The sequence below is a fragment of the Chenopodium album genome, chromosome 21, assembly GCF_948465745.1.
Source record: "Chenopodium album chromosome 21, dcCheAlbu1.1, whole genome shotgun sequence".
NCBI classification, from domain to species: Eukaryota; Viridiplantae; Streptophyta; class Magnoliopsida; order Caryophyllales; family Amaranthaceae; genus Chenopodium; species Chenopodium album.
In genome coordinates this window covers 4,045,302-4,069,948 of record NC_137854.1, presented here as the reverse complement: position 1 = coordinate 4,069,948, position 24,647 = coordinate 4,045,302, and the positions used below count along the sequence as shown (strand labels likewise).

Sequence of the window (24,647 nt, the reverse complement as noted above, 5' to 3'; positions counted from 1 at the left end):
TGGCAGTGGTAACAGAACATTGAGACACGTAATCGTAGGAGCGGCGGCATGCATGCTTATTACAAGTGGTTCAGTAGTTGTCACTAGTAAAACACTATTGTACTCCGTATACATCGTACAACTAACCACTTAAACACTCCGATTCTCTACTGTGTCTCCACTTCCCAATACTTGTAAATTCACTATCCCTCTTCATTAGTCTTAAGGCTAGTGCTACTTGAACAAATCTCTCTTTTCTACCATGCCTCTCTATAAAGGGGCAGTAGCACCAATCGCCTTATGTCACTTTTTCAGTGGTTCTGCTGAGAAGCCTGAGATACATGTACTGCGAGTAGCATGCTTTAACCTTGCATTGTGTGTATCTGAGCTGGCTAATCTATGAAAATTGATAATTTAAGGTTCGTTTGGCATCACTGTGGTTTTCTGTTTTTTCTGTTTTTTGTATTTTAAAATCATATGATATATGTCACATAATGAATAAAAAATTTGTAAAAATTATTAAAACCATGATAATTATGAAAACTGACAACAGAAAAGTGCAAACACTTTTTCTTGTTTCCTGTTTTTAGTTTTTTGTTTTCAAAAAAACTAAAAACAAAAAACAATGCCAAACAAGCCCTTAATTAGTAAATCTCTAAATTTATCTCCTTACAAAAATAATACCAATGTCGAATACATAAATCACTTAATGTTAGAATATTACTTGGAATATAATTAAGACTTGATTACTCGTGTGATTTATGCTAAATACATGTAATCTCTTATCAATTTTGGCTCAAAATTTATGAAGTATTCATATCCAAATCAAATAGAGTGGACAGGTTCGGGCATGGGTCAGAGGATTTGGGTCTTGTTTAGTTAGTTTGTTTATATGGATAGTTCAAGTCACTTTGTGAGTATATATTTACGGTTTTCTAGTTTTCTGTAGGGTTTGTGGTTAAATGATTAAATCTATATGACTCCCTCTTTGAAAATAGTTCAAGTCATATTTGAAACTTTGAATATAGTATGAAATTAGAATGAAAATACAAAATACTCCGTATTCATCCCATTCCTAAAGTTCGTCAACATTTGTTTTTGTACAACTAAGTTGAAATTAATTAAGAACTAACATACAGTTCAAATCAATGTTTAAGGAAAGATTGTCCCCAAAAAAAAAATGTTCAAGCTAGGAAAAAATATACAAACTATACAAGTAGCTAATAAGATCCTGTAATTTTTTTTTTTTTAAAAAAATATTGTGTATAAATAAAGAGTACAAAAGATACAATAGATCAATCTTTTAGCATTGGAATAAAATTACACGCATACAATGTGATTTCTTTGTCTTAAGTACATTGCTTTAGCCTTTAGGTCCTTGATGGTTATGGAGGTATTCGATTTAATAATAGTCATTGGTTCTATCCCTCTCACAAAGTAGTGTACTCGCTTTTAAATGATTAAATCTATACGACTCCTTGCATGGCATTATTTATGAAACAATGCGTATCTTACTCATTTCAAGCATTGTCACTTTTCTCACTACCCATTAATATATGACATGTATATACACAAACACTATGCAGAATTACATGATCTAATGCGTTCTCACACGCCATTATTCTCGAAAGTACGGAGTTTGCCTATCACATTCAATTAATTTTGGAAAGAAGTTTGAAAATTACCATTAATAGTAGTAGTACACCCACATGAACATAGGATTACTTTTTTTAAACAAGAGATGATCATAGGATTACCTCTTATACTATTTCCCTTCCAAAAATAGTTGAAACCCAAATAGATGGTTACAAAAACTCACACACACATACTGACATACACCCATTGGCCAAAAGACCATTCCCTCTCCCCACACCCCAAATCACACGTGTATGTCAAGTGACATTACAAATAGAGATAATAATGACAAAATAACATAGTACACACACAATTAATTTCTCTCTCTAAAAACACTTTCTCTCTCTACTTTTTTCTGCTCCACTCCTGCAATACAAAACTTACATACACCCCCTTCACTTCACTTCACCCCTTTCATCAACTCCTTCACCATTTTCTCTTTCTCTCTCTAAAAACACTTTCTCTCTCTTGTCCAATCAAATGTTGTCATCATCATCATCATCACCACCACCATCAACTGACTCTACATTACTTTCCCCTTCTTCATCATCTTCTTCATCCCCTTCTTCTTCTCACCTTAAAACCAACCATCAAAACTCTGAATTATCAACAACAACTCAAACCCAGAAAACAATGGAGGAAGTTTGGAAAGATATCACCATTACTTCACTCCCAAACACCCCAATTTCTCACATTCACTCAATTCATCACCCTACTTCAACCAACACTACTTCCCATTACAAGGGTTTCATCTTCCAGGATTTCCTCAATGGTAGTGGTAATTGCCCCACTAATCTTCGCAATTCCTCCGTCGATTCGCCGCCTCGAACCACCACAACTGAGTTTCAATTCCTTGATAACGAGCTTCAATTACAGGGGAACCCCTCTGTTCCTAGTATGATTTCTGGGATTACTTCTGTTGATAATCTTGCTTCTTCTTCCTCTGTTCTAGCCTCCTTCGCAACCGCTGTCGGTTGCGGAGGTGGTTTCGATAATAAGAAGGTGACAGATAATGTCGAAGATAGTTCGGTTGATCGTATACGCAGACATAAGCGGATGATCAAGAACAGAGAATCTGCTGCTCGTTCTAGGGCTCGAAAGCAGGTTTTTATTCTTGTTTTATTTTCTATTACTATTGTTGTTATTATTGTGTGTTATTACTATTTTTATTATTCTGCTCTTTTTAATTTTGGGTGCCATTTATGGGAAACAGAATATGACATAAATTTATTTATTTCTAATCCGTATGTAAGTGAATGCTGTTATTTGTTGAATTTTAGTTGTTATATTTGGTTTGTCATGCAGAATATGACTTTATTTGTAAATGCACCATCAACCTATCATGCTATTTAGGCATCCTACTAATCACATTCTTGGAGACTTATGATTGGAAATTTGAGATTGGCGATCCTCCACGAGTTATATATGCGTTTTAGAAAAAGCGGTTGGTTCTGTTTAATAGGCGCTAATAAATGATCTTTATGATAATAAGGTAGCGTATAGTTTGTAAAAAAAATCGAAACCATTTAGCCTAACATCTGTGTTTTTCTTAATAAATTTTCGTTTTACAAATAATTACATCTATGTTGGGATGACATTGAGTGATAATGAAATGGGAGGAAAAACTTTATGTGGAGTATGTGACTAAAGTTGCGCCAATTTGCCACGGACAAAGACATGGGATATTTTTGTACAGAATCACACATTAATTTTTTACTATTAGTACTAAGAGCAACTCCAATGGTAAGCTAATTAACAAATTAGCTTGATATGCCACAAAAGATTATAAGCTAATCTCTTTTGTAGCTAATTTGTGCTCCAATGGTTAGCTAGTAGCTTGTGATTTAATAGTGCCTCAATTAGTTAATTAGCTTTTTACATTTAATTTTATTAATGCATCAACCTATCTTTTTGGCAAGTTTATTTCTTAAGCAAATTAGCTTAGCTAAGCTAATTTGCTTGACCAAGCTAATTTAATTTTTTAGCTCCAATGGTTAAGCTAATAGTTAGGGAATTTAATTTAATTTTTTAGCTCCAATGGTTAAGCTAATAGCTTGACCAAGCTAATTTAATTTTATAAATTGCAAGCAAGTCCCTAGCTACAACCATTGGAGTTGCTCTAACTAGTCTAATTTAAATAACAAAGCCCTGTTAAATACAAATTTATGCGGTGCTACATTGTAATTAACAAATATTCATTATCAATTTTAAATTTTAAATTCATCATGTGTGCAAATATGAAGTATTCTTTAGGTATATTATATAAAGTATGTATACCCTTCATGTTTTTATTAAAAACTTCAAGAAATTCGAATATAGGAAATATTAATCCTAAGAGAATTCGAATAAAAACAAATATTCTCATGTATCTCGAATATATGAGCTGTGCCATTGATTTTTTTAAGGAGGGTTAATTGTTAATTATCCTACTAATTAGGATTTAATCTTTAAAACAGGCATATATAGCAGAGTTGGAGTTGGAAATTGATAATTTCAAAAGAGAGAATGCGGCACTGAGGAAACAACAACGACAGGTGAAGAAAATATTTCTAACTCTTATGTCTTATTTAATTTTTTATAAGCAAGTTTATGTTCATAATCCCTTAGTTTAACAATGATTAACTATCACTGTTACAATATTGAAGATTTGAAGTCCTACTATGAATCTGACTTATAAAGTTCAAACAAAAATCATTGAAATATGAATGATTTGGCGTATAGGATTCTAAAATGAGCCGAAAAGTTTTTTTTTTTTTTTTTTTTTTGTCTTCTATGTTTTTTGAAACAATAATTTAAGATGTATTAAGATTAATGGCAGGTCTAGTAGTTTACTATATACTGGTATTGACATTTCTATCAACTATAAAATGTCAACTATTCTGGTTTCCCTCAAAATAAAATAAAAAAAATGTCAACTATTCTACCATATTTTTATTTTTATTTATCACATTATCTCTTACTTTTGAAGTCCAAAAGTAAGGAAACTTTATCTTATTTACGGAGTATTTTTTTTTCAAATGAGCTTTGCCAAATTTTTTAAAAAATGTTTATGTTACTACTTACAACGGATTAATTAGTTCAAGGGCTAAATAGATATGCTCCTAATTTGAAATGTGTACTCGTATCTAGTTCACCTAAAGAAGAAAAAAAAAATTATAGTACATATCTTAACTCCGATCATTCAAGTCAAACTATTAATAGAAAAAAAAAGGTCTTATTTTATAATCTCCTCATATTTATGTTACTATATTTGACTAATCATTTTTTTAAGAATTGGGCAACATTTATTAATTTGGTAATATTTGATATCTTACACAATTTTATTAATTTTTTGGGTTATATTTTGGGGGCCCATACAATAATATGCAGTTGATTGAAGCTCCGCCTGCCCAGCTTCCGAAAAAGAACGGTCTTCGTCGAACATCAACAGCTCCATTTTAAGATGCATATTTTTATTTTGACAAAAAAAAACAGAAGACCCAAAATATTTGGTTTTTTGCTGGCTTATGTAATGATATATTGGTATTGGTGGGGTCATTTTGTAGTACTACTAACAGTGAGAGGACCAAAGCAGCTAAATATGCTTTTGGACACGTGCTTTTTACTAATTGGTCCCTAGTTTATCCCTCCCCCCTTCTTTTTTTTTTTTTGAAAAATGGTGGATTAATGTAATTATCCTTAATTAGTACTGTACTAATTTCGTTTCTTTGTTGACTATTTATTTTGACTTTTGGACTATTTACAAGTCTTGACTATTATTAATGAATTTCCTAAGAAAAAACATGATATGAAATCTTATTAAAGTTATTTTTTATCACCCTTTTTTTGTATGTATATATATAATAATTATAGAGTACAATAATAATGAAAATTTTACGTTAGCAAGTGTTATTGAAATTAGGACGGGAACAAAAGGACGATACATGATCTCTAAAATGGTGGTATTCAACTAGCATCATCATCCATGAAAGGACAATAGCTTTGTCCTTATTTTTGCTATGGTTTAAAGGAGTTTAGGGCCTATTCATATTTACTGAGCTGAACTAAACTGAACTGATTAGAGCTGAACTGATCTGAAAGGAGTTGAACTGAATTAAATTGAACTGGGCTGAGCTGAAATTAATATTTAATGAGATAAGGAAATTAGGAGCTGGACTGAATTGAACAAAAATTAACTGATTGTAGCTTAACCGAACCAAACTGAACTGATTGGAGCTGAACTTAAGTAAATGTGAACAGACCCTTAGACTTTGTTCTCTCTTGACTTACTTTAGTAAAAATTATATTGTAGATATAAAGATTTAGCTCTATAATAACAAAATATATTTCCATTATACCTTAATGAGTATTTTAATACTATGTATAAATAACTTCATGTAAATTATTTTGTACCCTTATGAATATATTTAAACTTGTTTTTGTCAATAATAAGACACAATCTTATATTCTTCAAAAAGTTCAATTTTTAATAATAAGAAAACTGTGCTCTCACATAAGGGTGTGCCAAAATCACTTTAGGATGTGCTAAAATCATTTCCCATTTTTTTTTTTTTTTTTTTGACAAGAAGAGAAAGGATTTCATTAATGAAAGATAGCCAAACGGCACTTACAAACAATTCCGAGGAAATCTAAAATTTCAATACAAATACAATTCACCTTAGAACTAGTTACATCGCAGATTTGATCAACGATCGCCTTTATAAAAATCTTCATCTGAAGTAATACAATCTGTGAGTTAGCACTAATTCGGCTTGAGATCCACATATGAATAGTTGTTTGGGTGAAAAAACTCATATGGCCTTCTAGACACTTTTGGAGATTGTAAAACCCTAAATCTTCAAACTTTGACAGACGAACAAACAAATAAATTAAACCTAATAGTAGATCAAACTTCATCATAAAGATGTGATCTTTTATTGAAAGCAATTAGAAAGTTTTTTTGGGGCTTACCACCGGTAAAAATACCGATGGAAGCCCCCTACAAAAATTTACAATTGAGATCAGAAGAAAAGAGATGGAAGAGAAAGAGAGAGAAGGAGAAGATTGAAGGAAAACCTTCAAAAAAAGAAGAAAAATCTAACAATGGAGGCTAGAAAAACCCTCCCAAGGGAAAAACCCTAGAGGGAACAAAAAAACCCTCCCAAGGAGAAAACCTAGAGGGAACTTCATTTTCCAAATTAGAATAGTTAAAGTACATTGAAAAAGTAAATTGACATTGGGTATGCTAAAAAGTAGAGAGAGAAAGTAATAAAAGTACATGGGAAAACAAAATTTACATGGGAAAGCTAAATTTGCACAAATATTATTGCAAATAGGAGAGAATTTTGGTAAAAAATTAATATTAATGGTTGATGGAAAAAACAAATGGGGTGAACATATTGGTACTAAAATTTGCCCATAAAAGACTATCAAAAGGGGACGAAGGGAGTACTTTATTGCTTTCATATTTAGTAACTAAAGTTAGAATTTTCCGTCTAATGACGAAAATAGATTGAGGTATTTGATGTGTGCGTGTGATAACCTTAATAATAAAGGTTAAAATGAATATGAACCACATATAGAAAAAGGCAGGCGACAAAGAAAGTAAAAAATAGCTGAAATCTTATTTCCTTAAAGAAGAGGGAGAGTGTGAGATAGTGAAGATTTAGTGATGGTCATATAATAATTCCAAAGTAAGAAAATGATGTCTTCTTCGTGGTACTCAATGTGACACAAGAGGTTTTTGTACCGTACCCCCACGAAAGGGTGAATTTTCAAGATTCTAAATGTAATTTCATTTTATTTATTTCCCCCTTAACAAAAAACATAGAATATTAAATACAAAAAAAAGTGTCTAAATCACTTGCAAAGGTGGTGGACCGGTGGTGGTAGCATTTTTTCTTTGTAGGTTCTTTTACCCTCAACTTACCCACAAATCCACAATTGTGTATTTGTGTTTATGGTGTAGTGGCTTGATTTTTCCTTTTTTTTCTTTTTTTCTTTTTTTTTTTTTTTTTTTTTTTGTTTTTTGTATTGACAAAGTACCCTGTATATTTGTACAACTTTTTTTGGATCTGCTTGAGGGAAAAGATGAAGAAAATTTCTCGATCTCCAATTTAGACCTTTATTAAAAATACAATTATTTTTCTCGGATATAACAAGAAAGATGAAATTATTATGATATCCTTTTCGTAGGGAAAACACCTATAAAATTCGAACTTTTCGTGAGGAAAACACCTATGAAAGTAATAGACAACAAAGAATGTAATATGAGATTCTCTTTTATCCCATGTGTGTTTTTTAATAGGCCGATATGAATGGGCTTCCCAACTAGGCTCGATTGTACGTGTTAGGCCTAGTATCTTTATAATTATAATAAACATTATTTAAGAATACAACCTTCCGATGTCGTCCAGCGGTTAGGATATCTGGCTTTCACCCAGGAGACCCGGTTCGAGTCCCGGCATCGGAACTTTTTGGTTTTTGGGTCTTTTGAAGAAGACGTTTAGGCCACGTTCTTATTATAACCGACACCATATTCTCATCACCGTTTTTTTGATTATGTATTTTTATTTTTAAAAAAAGTAACAAGAAATAATTACGGAATTCTTTTGTTGGATATATTTTTTTTTTCGGATATTCATTTGACTTCAATTTGGAGTTTAATTTCAGGATTTTTTTCCGGATCAGATAATTTTAAGATTACTTTCAAATAGGGTATATAACTTATTAAGACAATAGATCTTACATTCATAAAGACAACTTAACCAATAATTTTTCTATGTTGCTCACTCCGTCAATTAATTGATTTATTTAACTTTTCATAGACTCAGAAATATTAACAAGATGTTATAGTCAAAATCTTTAAACTTTGACCAAAATTTTTGCATAAGGCAAAGAGATAAAAATGGAGGGAGTACATTCTTATCTATATCCTTGAGTCAATATACACACAAAAAAAGGTAAATTGATAAACAATTTAATTTTGTGGATATTCCATGGCAAGTTGATGCCTAGAGCATAAATATATAGAACCAATACCAATCCTATCAATACTGAAAAGCCTGAAATATGTCATATCTCATATGTAAAGATAAATGTCACCAAGCAAGCTACAACCTATTTTTTGAGCAACATGAACTATGCCAGTGACATTTCTTTTATTACCCACCAAAAAAAATTTCTGTTTGAAAAAATAACCTATCACGGGAAGTCAAATACCCATTTAGAAAGGATTTTGATGAATTATTTACGACTAATTATGAGGGATGGATAAGTAATTTTAAAAAAACTAAACAAAAGATTAAATCTCAAAAAAAAAAAAAAAAAAAAAAAATTAGAGAGACAAATTAGAGTTTGTATAACTACGTAATTTTGGAATAAAAACACTTATGTGTCAAACATTAGTCAAAACTTCTTGACAATTATCCGTTGTTATATCTTCCCTCAATTGACATACACAGAAAAACTTGCGTGGACTTGGTCCACAATAATATTATTGTGGACCCGAAGTTTATACACACGCAACTGACTTTATATTGAACATAGTGACCTTTATTTTTAACATAGTAACCTTTTTCTTTAACATAGTAACCTTTATTAAAACTTGTATAACGTTTAATATTATTGTGAACTTAAAGTACGGCGTTATGACCCTAATTTTAACATAGTGACTTTAATTATTTATATTGACCTTATAAAATTTTTCATTAAAAAAATTAACCTCTTATAGCCTATATATTACCAAAATGACTTTTATTTTAAAAATGGTGACCTTTATTTAATTATAGTGACTTTTTTTTTTATTAATAAAGAACCATAGTTTCTCTAATATTAATGATCCACAATAAATTAGTGTGAACCAGGTCTATTTAAGAATTTGTATGACATACATATCTTAGGCAAAATTTAAAGAGTGCACAAAATACTAATAAGTATTCATTTCCTTTCACTCAAAATTCTTAGAAAATGCCAGACAATCCAGTTACATGAAAAGAAGAATACCATATCATCATTTCCCTACTATGCTCTTCTTCCTTCTTCTCATCTTCCACAATAAACCGGCAAATCGGACATGTTTTCCGACGTGCCTTGAACCACTTATTGAGGCATGTAGAATGGAAATGGTGTAGGCACGGAAGAATTGTAACGTCTTCACCTTCCTTGGTTAGGCTAGACAAGCATACACAACAATCATCTTCTTTCGCGAAACTTATTAGCTTCTTTGCTTCCTTGACCTTTTTATTTATGCCTATGAAGTTGAAGATCAAGCATATAAAGTTCCGCATGATCATCTGCGTTACTAGTGTAAGACTAATCAATTAGAAGTGGTAGTAATAGTATTGGAAGATACATTAATATTCTTTGTTTCTTGAGAAACAACAAACTATATGAATGGATAAAAGAAGTTAGTGCAACTTGTTTAGGTCATTTGCTTGGTTTGTAAGTGAATGTATGGTTGGAGTGTCTAGCAAAAATTGGTTGCACCTACACTTAGAGAGTTACCCTTTAATTTAATCCTTGTCCTTTGTCTTTGAATCACTAAGATATTTAGTTAATTATTTTCAAACTTATTTAAGTTGTACTTAATTAGTTTTGTTATGGGATAGCCTTTCCCAACAACCCTTTGGCAATCAACAATATAATTAACTTCACCAAAGTATGTTTTGACTTTTGAGCACATTTCATTAAAGCTTAGATAGGAGCCTTGAATTAGTGATGGTTTACAAGCTAAAAAAAAAAGACGTGTATCACGTAGGACACCAACTCACAAGGGTAAACAACATTACAACAATATACATAGCACGAAGAATTAACAAAAAAAAATACTTAGTTTTGATAGTCAGGTGATAATTAATGTAATTTTAACATGGTTTATATAAGAGCTTCTATATTTACACTATACATTACACAAGCACAAAAACTCATTTGGACTTTTAATATCTCTCAAAATAATTAAAGACCTTTAAATGATGCAGAATTTTAATGAATCTATATTATGCGTATATATGAACATCAATCCGATGTCGTCCAGCGGTTAGGATATCTGGCTTTCACCCAGGAGACCCGGGTTCGATTCCCGGCATCGGAACTTTTTGTCTGTGTGTGTGTGTGTTTTTTTTCCCCTAAAACATCATGTCATGCATATGAATTTTTTCTTAAGGCTGTTATGAATACTCACGTATTAACTCTATATAAAAAGCTTAATAAAATTGATGTATTGTTGTAAAAAAGGAGGTTAAGAAATCTTACCAAAATTGCTGCTTTGAAGTGCTTGACGAAGGCCCAAAACAAGCTAAGTAAAATTTTTGATCAAGTTTACCATACAAAAAAATCTGGAAAAATTAAATGAATAGGTAAAAAAAAAAAAGGTAAAAATACACGTGTTTTAATGTCATTGCCAGGTAATATTTGTATATATACTCTTCAAGATTTTTCTTTAACATATGCCAACCCATAATTGATATGTACAGTTGAATCATCAGTTTGATGATTCAGATTTTACATGGAATGATGAGAATGGTTTTTCAAACAACAGCAAATGCTATGCCTTTCCTCTACATGGAAAGTTCAGAGTGTAGCGTTCTGCATTACACTCCAATCGCTCACAAATCGATAGTGTCTATGACTGTGTGCATTCGTAAACATTGCCATTCGAGTAAGCCACGAAATGGAGTTTGAGCATCACATTGATAAATGAAACGAGGGAAATCAGATGCACAGCATCCAGGTCTGCACCAATTTGTGTATTGTTGCTGAATTTTCATGAGATTGATATACAAATGGAGATGGATTAAAGAACTCAAATATCCTGGACATTGCTGTATAAATCATACGGAATAAAAAAAATATACTTCACTAATCCTAAAATGGGACTAACGTTACATGTGGCTTGTAGCAACATAGTATATACTACCTCCGTTAACAATTACTTACAACTTTGGAGTATTATTTGAGAGACATAAAATATTCCAAAGTTGCAAGTAAATGTTAACGGAGGTAGTAGCTATTCTAGGCAGGTTCACATAGAAGTCCCATCTCTAGCCACGCAAAATTATAACATACAAGCAATGAAGCAAAATGATCGACTTTGGAATACAAGAGTACAGATCAATCCCAATCCTTCATTTCCTTGTGGCCATCTGTATGGGACAATCCTTCTTCTTCGAGGATCTTCCCATCCTTTGGAACTAACCGAGGTATCCCATCAACTATCTGTAGAGTAACAAAGATCAGAGAGGTATTAGACAACAATGAATCCTAGTGTATGGCAGAAAACATATCTTGAGAACCCCCAAAACAGCAAGAACAAGACAGAAGAATAATCATCTTTTGCAGCAATAACAATGGCAAGCAATCGATAACGCCACACAGAGTAAATATGTAATGCAAGCTAGTAAGCTGACCCTAAGACTAGCTATATTATGGCCCAAAAACCTCGCGTTCATGAATATGGTCAACACCTTTCACTGTTCAACATTCACAGCTGACCCTAAGCCTAGCAACATTGTCTTACAATTTGAAATTTCCACAGTAAAGCTGTAACTGGACACCCAATATCCTAAAACATACCATTAGTCAAGATACTGTGCTAAATATGTAATGCAGTTGGTACCATATTGCAGTCAAAGTTACTGAACACAGCTATAGGTATCCGTTATTTTTAAGATGGATTGCAGGTTAAGGAACAGCTAGAGCTCACGAGTCATGAATCTTCATTACAAATATCTGCTAGAACACAATTTATTAAAATATGTGATTTGGAGGCATTAGACAGCAAAAAGGATCCTATCATTGATTAGAGGCATTAGACAGCAAAAGAATCCTAGCCCAAAGCAGAAGACTTATCTTTTGAGCCCCCAATACAGCAAGATGAAGACGGCAGGAAAGTTCTCTATTTGGAGCAAAAACAATGGCAAGCAATCCAAGTTTTGGTATAAGGTTGAGAAGCATAAAGTGTAATGCAAGCTTGTAAGCTGTAGCAATGTCTTGCCGTTGACACTGTCACATTAAGACTTGGAAAAATATGATTAAAAAACATCATATTAATAAAATTGGTATTTTGCTAACATCTACAAAAACATTGAATTTAACCTAACACCTCTCATACTAGGTGTGGGTTATGCCTTTCGGGCCTAATTTGGAATGTCCATCATGAATTTATTTGAGTTCAAAGAAAAGTGCTAGATCACCAAACATATCATCAATGAAGGCAAAATGTAATGTCAGAACTTTACTGAACCAATGCAAGATATAGATAGCTGATGTTAATGGACTCAACTGCATGTATCTGATACGTTTACAACTACAATTCCAGGCTTGAAATTTCCCTGAGTTTTGGCCAACATTGTAGGCTTATAGCATATGAGTATTTTTTATCCCTGCAACTCTATGTAAGTAATCTAACAACTCCTGGGCTCTACTGCAAATTAAGAAACTAAATATCAGATGTATTGCAATTCCTTAACGACCTGTATTCAAGAACCTTCAATTGTGTTTTCTACTAAGGTACTAGTTATTGACAAATGACAAATACTCAGTATGACTATATGATAGGCAAAGGCAATGAATTTAAGGAGCGATTTTTGGTAAGGAGTATTCGATTTTGGTCTCCAATCATTAAAGACTCATCTTTAAAGTTTGGTGATGGAAATGTCCTACTTTGGACATTCACTTAAACGTGTTAGGACATACCATGATCTTCGTCTTTTTCCCCCTAGATTCAACACATTACATCAAGTGATCCTAATGAGGTGGCAATGTGCATTACACCATTAGTGCAATGCTTATTGCTTCAAGCATCTTTCAGCTACCAAATATGCAAGATTGAGCGTCTAGTCTTAAAATCAATAACTCTATAAAACCCTAAGACCAGACCCAATGTTAGCCATAACCATGTTATTAATCAAAATGAATTTTGTTTTGTCAATCTTCAGTTTCAATTCAATTTTACATAGAAGTATTTCTCTCTTCATGCCATGCTAAATTGCTCATGCCCCAAGCATTAGGTATACTATAAGAAGGTGGAAAAAAAAAGTTTCAAGCTTTCAACCAAGTATACCTAAGCTAAGAATTTGGTTCTACTTTTGAACAATTCATTGAATAATTGAATACATCCATCACAAATTTCTAGCTCAAAACAAGAAAAAGCCCCAAATTTCCAGCAAATCATGCATCAAACAAAAGGAAGTAAAATTATGTAAAATCTCACCGGAAATGAAACCCCAATTTCATCACTGATTAATGATCTTGTCTTCTCACAAAATCTGCCCATTATTTAAAACAAAAAACATATCAAACATATCATAAATTACAATCTGAATCAATTAAATTTGTTTAAATTGCAGCTCAAATCTGAAATATAAAAGGGAGGAAAATGATTACCTTAAGGGCTGTTTAGTTAGTGGGCAAACTAGAATTTCAGAGAGAGTTTTACTGATTCCTTCTCCTACATTTTTCATCACAAATTTGCTCACTTTTACCATTTTTATTTCTGTTTTTCTCTCTCCTCTGTTTTCCTCTGTTTTCATACGGAGTAATATTTATATATGTCCAGTTTTTTTGTTTTTAATTTCAAAGTAAAGCCCTTTTAGACTGAAACGACGTCGTTTCAAGGCTACCAAATGGGTAAACTTCTGCGCCTCCAATTTCCCTTAGTCTTAGAGAGAGAAACAACCGAGGAAGAGAGAGAAAGCTGTTATGAACGTTAATGGCGGAACCCAATTTGATTTTGAAATCCCATCAAAACCCAGTTGCAGATGAATGGCAAGAGCTTTGATTCGAGACATTTCTTGTCTCTTTATTCCTGCATTTCGATGTAATTACTCATCTTCTACTAGTAATCTCCCTCTTTCTCATCAAATTTTGACCTGCATCAATTCTCAATGGTTGAAGAAGGACAAAATCAAGGAACTTTATGCAATCTTGATAACTTCTGGTCGCGTAAAAATTCCTTTTTTTGGATGTAAGTTGCTCAAATTTTCATCCCAATTTGGTGATTTGCGTAATGCTTTGTGGGGTTTTCACATCATTGATTTTCCAAATATAGTTTGTGTTAACAATGTGATCAAAGCTTATTCTGGTAGTATTTTGCCATTGGAAGGTGTAAGATTTTATTTTGAGACGCTGAAATCTGGGATTTTTCCTAATTCTTATACTTTTCCGCCATTATTGAATTGTTGTGCTAAAGAGGGTAGTTCTAGAATAGGTGAAATGTGTCATGGTCAAGTTATTAAGAATGGGTTTGATGGTGTGGTGCAGATACAGAGCTCATTGATTCATATGTATGATTGTTGTGGGGTTAATGAGGTTGCCTTGAAGGTGTTTGATGTAATGCCTGAGAGAGATTTAGTGTCCTGGAACTCTATTAGTGACGGGGTTGTGAAAGATGGTGATTTTTCAGATACAGTTTATTTTAACAATGCCATTAAAGCTTATTCAAGTAGTATTATGCCATTGAAAGGTTTAAGGATTTATGTTGAGATGCTGAAATCTGGGGTTTTTCCTAATTCTTATACTTTTCCGCCATTGTTAAATTGTTGTGCTAAAGAGGGTAGTTCTAGGATAGGTGAATTGTGCCACGGTCAAGTTATTAAGAATGGGTTTGATGGTGTGATGCATATACAGAGTTCATTGATCAATATGTATGCTTGTTGTGGGGATATTGAGGTTGCCTTGAAGGTGTTTGATTTAATGCTTGAGAGAGATGTGGTGTCCTGGAATTCTGTCTGTGATGGGTTTGTGAAAGTTGGTAATTTGAGAACTGCACACAGCTTGTTTGACTCAATGCCTGAGAGAAATGTAGTGTCTTGGAACATTATGATGACAGGGTACTTAGAAAGACTCAATCCTGGGTATGTGTTAATACTTTATAGGCAGATGATAGAAAGTGGATTATTGGGGAACGATACGACTATGGTTAATGTGCTTGCAGCTTGTGGAAGATCTGGTAGGTGGAAAGAGGGAGCATCAGTACATGGTTTCCTTGTGAGAAGGCTATGGAATTTAAGCTTGATAATGAACACTGCTCTTATTGATATGTATAGTAAATGCAAAAAGGTAGAGGTGGCTCGTAGTATATTTGATGGCCTACTCCAGAGGAACTTGGTGTGTTGGAATTCAATGATCATAGGGCATTGTCTTAATGGAAATCCTAATGATGGACTTCATTTATTTGAAGATATGATAAATAAGATGAAACTAGATGGTGAAGCTGAAGGTCATAGGTATGTGCATGTTGGTGGAAGACATCGAGTGCTTCCTGATGAAATCACTTACGTAGGTGTTATATGCGCATGTACACGAGCAGGGCTGTTGGAAGAAGGAAGATTTTATTTTGATCAGATGGAGAATTTGTTCGGCATAAAACCCAATTTTGCGCATTATTGGTGCATGGCAAATCTACTGGCAAGTAAGGGGCTGGTTCAAGAAGCACTAGATACTGTTAAGAAAGTAAATGAGTTTGTTGTTGATGTGTCATCAGAGTCATTGTTGTGGGCTAGTTTGTTTGGTTCATGCCGATTTCAAGGTGATTTGTCTATTGCAGAACAAGTTGCAAAAACATTGATTGAACTAGAGCCACAAAATACAATGTGCTATGCACTACTCTTGAATATTTATGCTGCTGCTGGTAGGTGGGAGGATGCTGAAGAAGTGAAGGAACTGATGTATAAAAGAGAGGCTGGCAAAGTGTATGGTGGTAGTCTTGTAGACTTAATAGAAATTGTTCTCAATTTTAGATTAGGAGATGGGAAAGAGTATGCAGTGGAGATAGCCAAACTGGTTATTGGTGGAGAAGCTGTTGATGTCCAAGAGAGCAAGACTGAATGTCAAACTTAGTATCAGGCTCATGTTATATCACTCATACGGGATGACTTTACTGATGCAAATCAATGCAAGTTGTCAAATACCATAAATGGTGTTGTTGATGGTCTGTGGTTCAAACTTAAGACACCATTTGGTAAAGAATGTTTAGTAACTGGGATTTATCGCCGACATTCAGTAGATCATTGGCTTTATGTAAGCAGGAAGATGATGGGCTAACTCAGGAGGCGAATGGGGAGTTTCTTGAGGTCAGAAACTCCCTTTCACACATACTGAAATCTCAAGTTTTACTGTATTATTTTTAGTAACAACTTGAGTGAATATATTCCCCTTCTTGTAACCAAATAACAAATTGTGATGTTATTTTTTTTGAAATGAGTACTCAAATAATTTTATATATCTACTGGGGGCCTTGTTATCTGCATCCTCATTTGGTGCTGCTGACTCTTTGTTGGCATAAACATTTTGCTTATGGTTGCACCTCAGATTTAAATCAAATCTAAGGTCATTGAAACTTCATAATGTAAAGTAAGATCCCCTGGAATTGGTATAGTTTTGAGCATTTCCTGAGCAAGCTAGGATAGACGACATCACATGTCAACCTATTGCATCTAATCAAGCAGCCACTGAAATAATGCAACATTTCTGGCAATGACAAGTTATAGGGATTTATACGGCAATATAGGCAACATCTTGTCACTTCAATCTTCATAGTTAATTAGTTCATACTAAGAAATCTAACAACACCAAACTCATTGAAACAGAGAAACAATTTTAACTTGCACCTTGTTCACACTCTTCAGAATTTCTGAAAGCTGACCCTCAAGCTTCGCCTGGCTCTACAGCACTACACAGTAGTTGAATTTGAAACAATTTGATAAACTATTAATTAAACATATGACTCAATGAACAGTAATCAATTATTTTTTTTCTAATTCACAGAAGGTCGATCAAAAAAAGATTGATTAATTAATTAAAGGTCCAACTGATCACCTCATTTGTATTGTAAATGTGCAGTTACGAATAATCTAGCCAAAGTAATTGAATTAGACCTAAGATGATTCCAAATAGAAAAACTTCAATCTGGTAGGCTAGTTCAATATGATTATATGAGTACATCAAATTACATGCAAACACCTAGAGTGTAAGGCTGTTCAAATGTTAGCAAAAATGAGGCTCAAACACAACAATTCATTTCTTTCATTTTCCTTAACTTTTGGCCTTGAAAATCTCCAAAGTTTTCTACTATCTGAAGGCATATTAACCTCGTCCTCAGATGAGGACAGTTTTCTCAATTTTTAGGTAGTTAATGACGAATTTGAATGCCATGAATGATGCGAAAGGAGAATTAAAAAGTTATTAGTTGATTACAAGGAGAAAAATTGCTGGGAGACAAGCCACAAGTTAATATTATTAGTCTTGCAGCACTTTCCTTCCTCCTTATGTCTGATTCCATACCTTAATCTCCTGTAGAACTAAACAAGTTCTCAGCCTAAAGGTAAAACTCAAAATGCAGCCAGAACACCAACTCATAGTAGCTAAATCCCAAAGAAATCAGAAACATAAAATTTAAGTTATAAATGCAAAAGTACCCCACAATTCACATACATGATTAAAAGATGGAAGGTGTGACTGTCTGAAGATGGCGCTACCATCAGTAGCAGACACCCACAAGCAGCAACCCTCCATAAGACTACTATTATTTACAATCCATCTTCGTCTCACCACTGAAGAGTACATTCTAAGACAGAAGAATTAAGATGAGACCAAGTCAGGAATCTCAATATCAACTACAAGAGGCATAAATTCATTGGTATATTCATTCATAGAATAGCCAAACACATCCTTCCCACGGGTTTGATTGTATTCCTTGATGCCATGGCATCATTCAAAGGCCCACTGATTCTCCCTGCGAACCTCTTCCTCTTCCTCTGGAGTGAAGTCATTCTTGATGTTGAAAGTCTTCCTGATCTCTTCTGGTGTCTTTCCCTTGATCATGTCAGCAACGGTTTGACAAGTCAAGTCCAACAAGCTCTTAATATTCAGGTAGTTGGCAGCCTGAAATCAAGAACAAATCAATCATTTTTGAGTACATTTTTAAAAAGTGTGCTTATTACTTTATGACAAACAAATCAAGAATCTTGTTAGACCTAAAAAGGCTTAATGAAAAAAGGAAACAAAACTCAGTCAACTAAGAAAGACAGCTCACATTATTATCTGAGAAGATAAAAAGACTATCAAACACAGTTTGGCTTTTCTTTCCCGACTTTTTAGCCCTTCATCCACATTTAAATATATATATATTTTAAAAAAAAAAAAAAAAAAAAAAAAAAAAAAAAAAAAAAAAAAACTTTTCACAAGGGCATAACATAATCCAAGAAATTAATCAGATTTAAAGAGAAAAAACAGTAACTGTAGCCATGAACTTATGAAACTAACCACATAAACCAGAATACAACCCAATCAGCTAGTACTGTAGGCAGCAAAATGTAATACAAATAGATCCTTCAAACTTTGTAAAGACTGATGTAGATGTTATGGTATCACATCCAGAAGTAACTAGTCATATACACTACTAGTAAGCAATGATAAAGGAGACCAAGAGTGCATTGAAATACTCCAAAAATACAAAAAGTTAAACAGCTTCAACAGACAAAAAACGCAGACGTATCTCCTTCTGAAAACAGAAAATAGACAGTCGCAACATGATCCTGTACACTACTCCAGAATCAAAGTAAATTTAAAAATGAATGATCAAGCAATATAGAAAAAGCACAAATAGAAGATAAGTGATGGTTAGATGGTATGATACTGAGTCTCCAAAGAGATTTTCCTGCTTCTACAGCACTTTAGAAAACATTTCCATACCCATAGGTTTTTGACCAAGATTAAAAAGACAAACCATTCCTTAGTTCATTTGTGTAATGTTTACAAAAGGATGCATCGGACTCAATTATCCAGCCTTATAACTTTGAAGGATTGCAAGGTGGAAGAGGAATGAAAGGGCGGATAAGGTAGAGCTGTATTATCCCTCCAATATGGAGGGATGGCATTTATTAAAGAGGGAAGGTTCTCTCCATCCTAATCAAACAAAAACAAAACTTGTTCCTTTCGCTCCCTTCCCCTTATCCAAACAGAGTGTTAAAATTTGGACACACCATTACCCCAACACCAACACCCCTAAGGAATCAAACAAAACATTAACAGATGCACAATTACCACGACCTCGAGAACAATCTAAGTCCAACACAGAGCACACAAACTATTAATCCACATCAAATTACAGCCCAAGGAAGTAGATAATAAACAATCAGGTAATCATCCGAGCGAAAATTCCTATCAAGAGGAATCAAATAAAAATCCAGGAGACTAGCAGTATATGAAGAAAATCCCAATCAATTAAGAAACAATAGTCATAATTTCTTCTCTTCAATGTGACCTATACCTACAGAAGCTGTCAATCTGTTGTACACTACTTTCAAATTTCAAAGTCCAAATGATATACAACACTTAATTATTCTGCAATACATCAAACCCAAGCTAATTTCAGTTCAAACCCCCAAAAAATGATTACTCCCAAACTCCCAAATAATATACATCACAATCAAAATTCAATATCCAAATCAGAATTCTCCACAAAACAACGCTTTCAAGTCTTCCCCCTTCCCCACCCCCACCCCCCCCCCCCCCCCAAAAAAAAAAAAAAAAAAAAAAAAAACAACTATTTCATCCAATCAACAAACCAATCGAACAAAAACCCAGAAAATTCAAGAATTGAACAATGAAATAAAGAGAGAAAGAGGGTTACAAGGATGAGATCGAAGAGGGTAGCCTGGTCAACTTTGACAAAATCAGCATCCCAAGTCTTGAGTTCATCATCAACCTGACGATCGGTAGCAGCGGCGTTATCTGTGGATGATTTAGGAGAATCGACATGCTTCTTACAGTACTCAATCACCTTGGCAAGGATCTTGCTGGTAACATTCGGCAAAGGGATAACACTGTCAGCGCAATCATCTTCAACCATATGCTTAATCGTCTGAGATTCCAAAGCAACCGTTTCTTCTACCTCGAATGTCTCACCATCTGAGCTTTTCAGAGTAATCTTTCTGCTTGACGCCATTGAATTTTCTGGATTAAGCCTAACCCTAGGAGAGAGAAAATGGTGATAGCAGGAAGAAGATGAGAACGAAGGAACAAGTTTGGGGATTTTTTTATTTAAGTTGATTTGTTGTGTTTTATTTTTATAGACAATCATGAATAAATGATGAAACGCGTGGAAATTAGGAATGGTCTAGAGAAACCAACCCATGGGTATATGGGTCCGATTTGGTTGTGCTTTATTTTTATTGGCTTTTGGGCCTCTTTGGCTTCTCAAGTTTGATTTAGCATCAACAGTTCATCACCATTTCCCACTTGCCATCAATTTCTCACTATACCATCTCACTAGAGCTGTCAATTCGGGTATTCAAGTCGGGTTTGGGTCGGGTCAAATTATTCATCGGGTTAAATCAGGATCAGGTCATGTCGGGTCAATCTAGCTTCAGTTCAGGTTTAGGTTCAGGTCGGGTCAATTTCAGTTCAAGTTAAAACGGTTCGTTCACCTTTTCGAATATAGGTCGGGTTCAATTCGAGTTAAAATCAGATCGGGATTAATTTCAGGTTTGGGTTGTGTTGAGTCGAGTTTGGATGGGTTAACAAGATGGTACGTTCGGGTTAGTGTTGAGTCGGGTTCTGGTTCAAGTTCAATTCTAATAAATATCGATGTGGCCAAGTTGAACTATATAATTACGCCTTCCATAATTTGATCAAGCATCATCAAGATTTTATTAAACCTATGTACGAGTAATAAAGAACAAAAGTTATATAAGCTGAACAAAAGATTTTATTTAATCGAATTGAAGGTTTACAAAATTATACCATTATATAAGCTGAATAAAAGGTATTAAAAATTTTATTAAACCTTCCATGACTCAGGTTCATGTTTTAATTGAATCGGGTACTAGTTCAAGTTCGGATTGTTTTTGGTTCGGATTAAATCGGTTGACGGTTACTATCAGGTCAGGGCAGGTTCGGGTTCAAGTCATAAAGTATTGGATCAAATGATTTTCAGTTAAGATTAGGTCATGTTCAAGTCAGGTTACAAGTCACTAGTTTAACCCCATTGTTCGAGTACAGGCTGGGTTAAGATCTTTTTCCGTTAAGGTCGGGTTCTCGGGTAGGGTAAGTTTTTGACAGCTCTAGCTATAATCCACATTTTTTAAGGAAATTATGAGGTTTCGGGGCCCGGTGGTGAAAAGCCTTAAGACTCTAAGGGATACATCTCGGGGTCATATAATTCCGTTTGAAACCACATATGATCATTATATGTTGTCTGTAACGTCTGTGGTAGGCTTTATTTCACAAAATCACTTCAAGTTGTGAACGGGTAAAATGATCGTTTAGGGCATATTGAATGGTTCCACCGACCCAATTTCACTCCCGGAGGATATTAGGGACCATGGTAAACATCTCGGCAATTTTTATATCCGTGCGAAAAAAGTTTAAAAAATTACGAAATCGAAGGAAATTTTGAGGTATTGGGGCCTGGTGGCGAAAAGACTTGAGACCCTAAGGTATACATCTCGGGGTCATATAATTCCGTTTGGAACCACATATGATCATAATATGTTGTCTGTAACGTCCGTGGTAGGCTTGATTTTACGAAACTACTTTAAGTTGTGAACGAGTAAAATGACTGTTAGGGCATATTGGACAGTTCCACTGATCCAATTGGACTCCTGGAGGGTATTAGAAACCATAGTAAACATCTCGACAATTTTTATTTCTGATGAAAAATGGTCATAAAATTACCAAATTGAAGGCTATAATCTACGCTTTTTGAGAAATTTTTAGGTTTCGGGGACCGATGGCGAAAAGCCTTGAAACTTAAGGGATACATCTCAGGGTTATATAATGCCGTTTGAAATCACGTATGATCATTATATGTTGTCATAAACGTACGTGGTAGGCTTGAGTTTACGAAATCACTTGAAGTTGTGAACGGGTAGAATGACCGTTTAAGGACATATTGGATTATTCCACCGACTCAATTTGACTCCCGGAGGATATTAGGGACCATTGTAAAAATCTCGGCAATTTTTATTACCTGGCGAAAAAAGGTAAAAAATTACAAAATCGAAGGCTATAATCCACGTGTTTTGAGGAAAATTTGAGGTTTTGGGGCCCGGTGGCAAATAGACTAGAGACCCTAAGGGATACATCTCGGGGTCATATAATTCCGTTTGAAACCACATATGATCATTATATGTTGTCTGTAGCGTTCGTGGTAGACTTAATTGATTTTACAAAATCACTCCAAGTTGTGAACGGGTACAATGAGCGTTTAAGAGTATATTGGATGGTTCCACCGACCCAATTAGACTCTTGGAGGGTACTAGGGACCATGGAAAACATCTCAGCAATTTTTATTCTGGGTGAAAAAAGGTCAAAAAATTACAAAATTGAAGGATATAATCCACGCTTTTTGAGGAATTTTGAGGTTCCGAGGCTCGGTGGCGAAAAGCCTTGAACCCTTAAGGGATACATCTCGTGGTTACATAACGCCATTTGAAACCATATATGATCGTTATATGTTGTCATAAACGTCTGTGGTAGGCTCGAGTTTACGTAATCACTGCAAGTTGTGAACGGGTAAAATGACCGTTTAAGGGCATATTGGATGGTTCCACCGACTCAATTTGCCTCCTTGAGGATATTAGGGAACATGGTAAACATCTCTGCAATTTTTATTTCCTGGCGAAAAAAGTCAAAAATTACAAAATCGAAGGCTATAATCCACGTTTTTTGAGGAAAATTTGAGGTTTTGAGGCCCAGTGGCAAAAAGACTTTAGACCCTAAGGGATACATCTCAGGGTCATATAATTCCGTTAGAAACCACATATGACCATTATATGTTGTCTGTAGCGTCCGTGGTAGACTTAATTGATTTTACAGAATCACTCCAAGTTGTGAACGGGTAAAATGACCGTTTAAGGGCATATTGGATGGTTCCACCGACCCAATTAGACTCTTGGAGGGTACTAGGGACCATGGAAAACATCTCGACAATTTTTATTTCCTGGCGAAAAAAGGTCAAAAAATTACAAACTTGAAGGTTATAATCCACGTTTTTTGAGGAAAATTTGAGGTTTCGAGGCCCGGTGGCGAAAAACTGTGAAACCCTAAGGGATACATCCCGGGGTTATATATTGCCATTTGAAACCATTATATGATCGTTATATATTGTCTGCAACTTCCGTGGTAGGCTTGATTTTACGAAACCACTTCAAGTTGTGAACGGGTAAAATGACTGTTAAGGGCAAATTATTGGACGGTTCCACCGACCTAATTAGACTCTTGGAGGGTATTAGAGACCTTTGTAAACACCTAGAAAATTTTTATTTCCGGGTGAAAAAAGGTCAAAAAATTACAAAATTAAAGGCTATAATCCACGCTTTTTGAGGAATTTTGAGGTTTCGAGGCCCGGTAGCGAAAAACCTTGAAACCCTAAGGGATACATCTCGGGGTTATATAATGTTGTTTGAAACCATATATGATCGTTATATGTTGTCATAAACTTCTGTGGTAGGCTTGAGTTTACGTAATCACTGCAAGTTGTGAACGGGTAAAATGACCGTTTAAGGGCATATTGGATGGTTCCACCGACTCAATTTGACTCCTCGAGAATATTAGGGACCATGGTAAACATCTCGGCAGTTTTTATTTCCTGGCGAAAAAAGGTCAAAAAATTATAAAATCGAATGCTATAATCCACGTTATTTGAGGAAAAATTTAGGTTTTAGGGCCCGGTGGCGAAAAGACTTGAAACCCTAAGAGATACATCTCGGGGTCATATAATTCCGTTTGAAACCACATATGATCATTATATGTTGTGTGTAACTTCCGTGGTAGGCTTGATTTTACGAAACCACTTCAAGTTGTGGACGGGTAAAATGACTGTTAAGGGCATATTGGACGGTTCCACCGACCCAATTGGACTCCTGGAGGGTATTAGAGACCTTCGTAAACATCTAGACAATTTTTATTTCCGGAAGAAAAATGGGTTCAAAATTACAAAATTGAAGGCTATAATCCACGCTTTTTGAGGAATTTTGAGGTTCCGGGGCCCGGTGGCGAAAAGCCTTGAAACCCTAAAGGATACATCTCGGGGTTATATAATGCTGTTTGAA

At 34.4% G+C, this 24,647-nt stretch overlaps 3 protein-coding genes, 2 non-coding genes and 1 pseudogene across 5 annotated transcripts; 4 read left to right on the top strand and 2 right to left on the bottom strand.

The window, feature by feature from the left end:
- Positions 1-1,939: 1,939 nt before the first annotated feature.
- On the top strand, positions 1,940-4,265 carry LOC145602703 (protein FD-like). Its single transcript, XM_081658870.1, has 3 exons — positions 1,940-2,718; positions 4,071-4,148; positions 4,260-4,265. Exons 1-3 carry the CDS (start codon positions 2,095-2,097, stop codon positions 4,263-4,265), a joined length of 708 nt encoding a protein of 235 aa, XP_081514996.1. The 5' UTR covers positions 1,940-2,094.
- A 3,729-nt stretch (positions 4,266-7,994) lies between these two features.
- TRNAE-UUC (transfer RNA glutamic acid (anticodon UUC)) lies at positions 7,995-8,065 on the top strand. Its single transcript has one exon. It is a non-coding gene; the product is annotated as a tRNA-Glu (tRNA).
- A 2,547-nt stretch (positions 8,066-10,612) lies between these two features.
- TRNAE-UUC (transfer RNA glutamic acid (anticodon UUC)) lies at positions 10,613-10,684 on the top strand. The gene has a single exon. It is a non-coding gene; the product is annotated as a tRNA-Glu (tRNA).
- A 664-nt stretch (positions 10,685-11,348) lies between these two features.
- On the bottom strand, positions 11,349-14,106 carry LOC145602578 (uncharacterized). Its single transcript, XM_081658764.1, has 3 exons — positions 13,978-14,106; positions 13,805-13,859; positions 11,349-11,808 (listed from the first exon to the last, which is right to left on the bottom strand). The coding sequence occupies exons 1-3, from the start codon at positions 14,076-14,078 to the stop codon at positions 11,704-11,706; spliced, it is 261 nt and encodes an 86-aa protein (XP_081514890.1). The 5' UTR covers positions 14,079-14,106; the 3' UTR covers positions 11,349-11,703.
- A 91-nt stretch (positions 14,107-14,197) lies between these two features.
- Positions 14,198-16,797, top strand: LOC145602381 (pentatricopeptide repeat-containing protein At3g51320 pseudogene; annotated as a pseudogene).
- Positions 16,798-17,955: 1,158 nt separating this feature from the next.
- On the bottom strand, positions 17,956-20,644 carry LOC145601229 (SKP1-like protein 1A). Its single transcript, XM_081657200.1, has 2 exons — positions 20,225-20,644; positions 17,956-18,474 (listed from the first exon to the last, which is right to left on the bottom strand). The coding sequence occupies exons 1-2, from the start codon at positions 20,537-20,539 to the stop codon at positions 18,301-18,303; spliced, it is 489 nt and encodes a 162-aa protein (XP_081513326.1). The 5' UTR covers positions 20,540-20,644; the 3' UTR covers positions 17,956-18,300.
- Between the last annotated feature and the right edge of the window lie 4,003 nt (positions 20,645-24,647).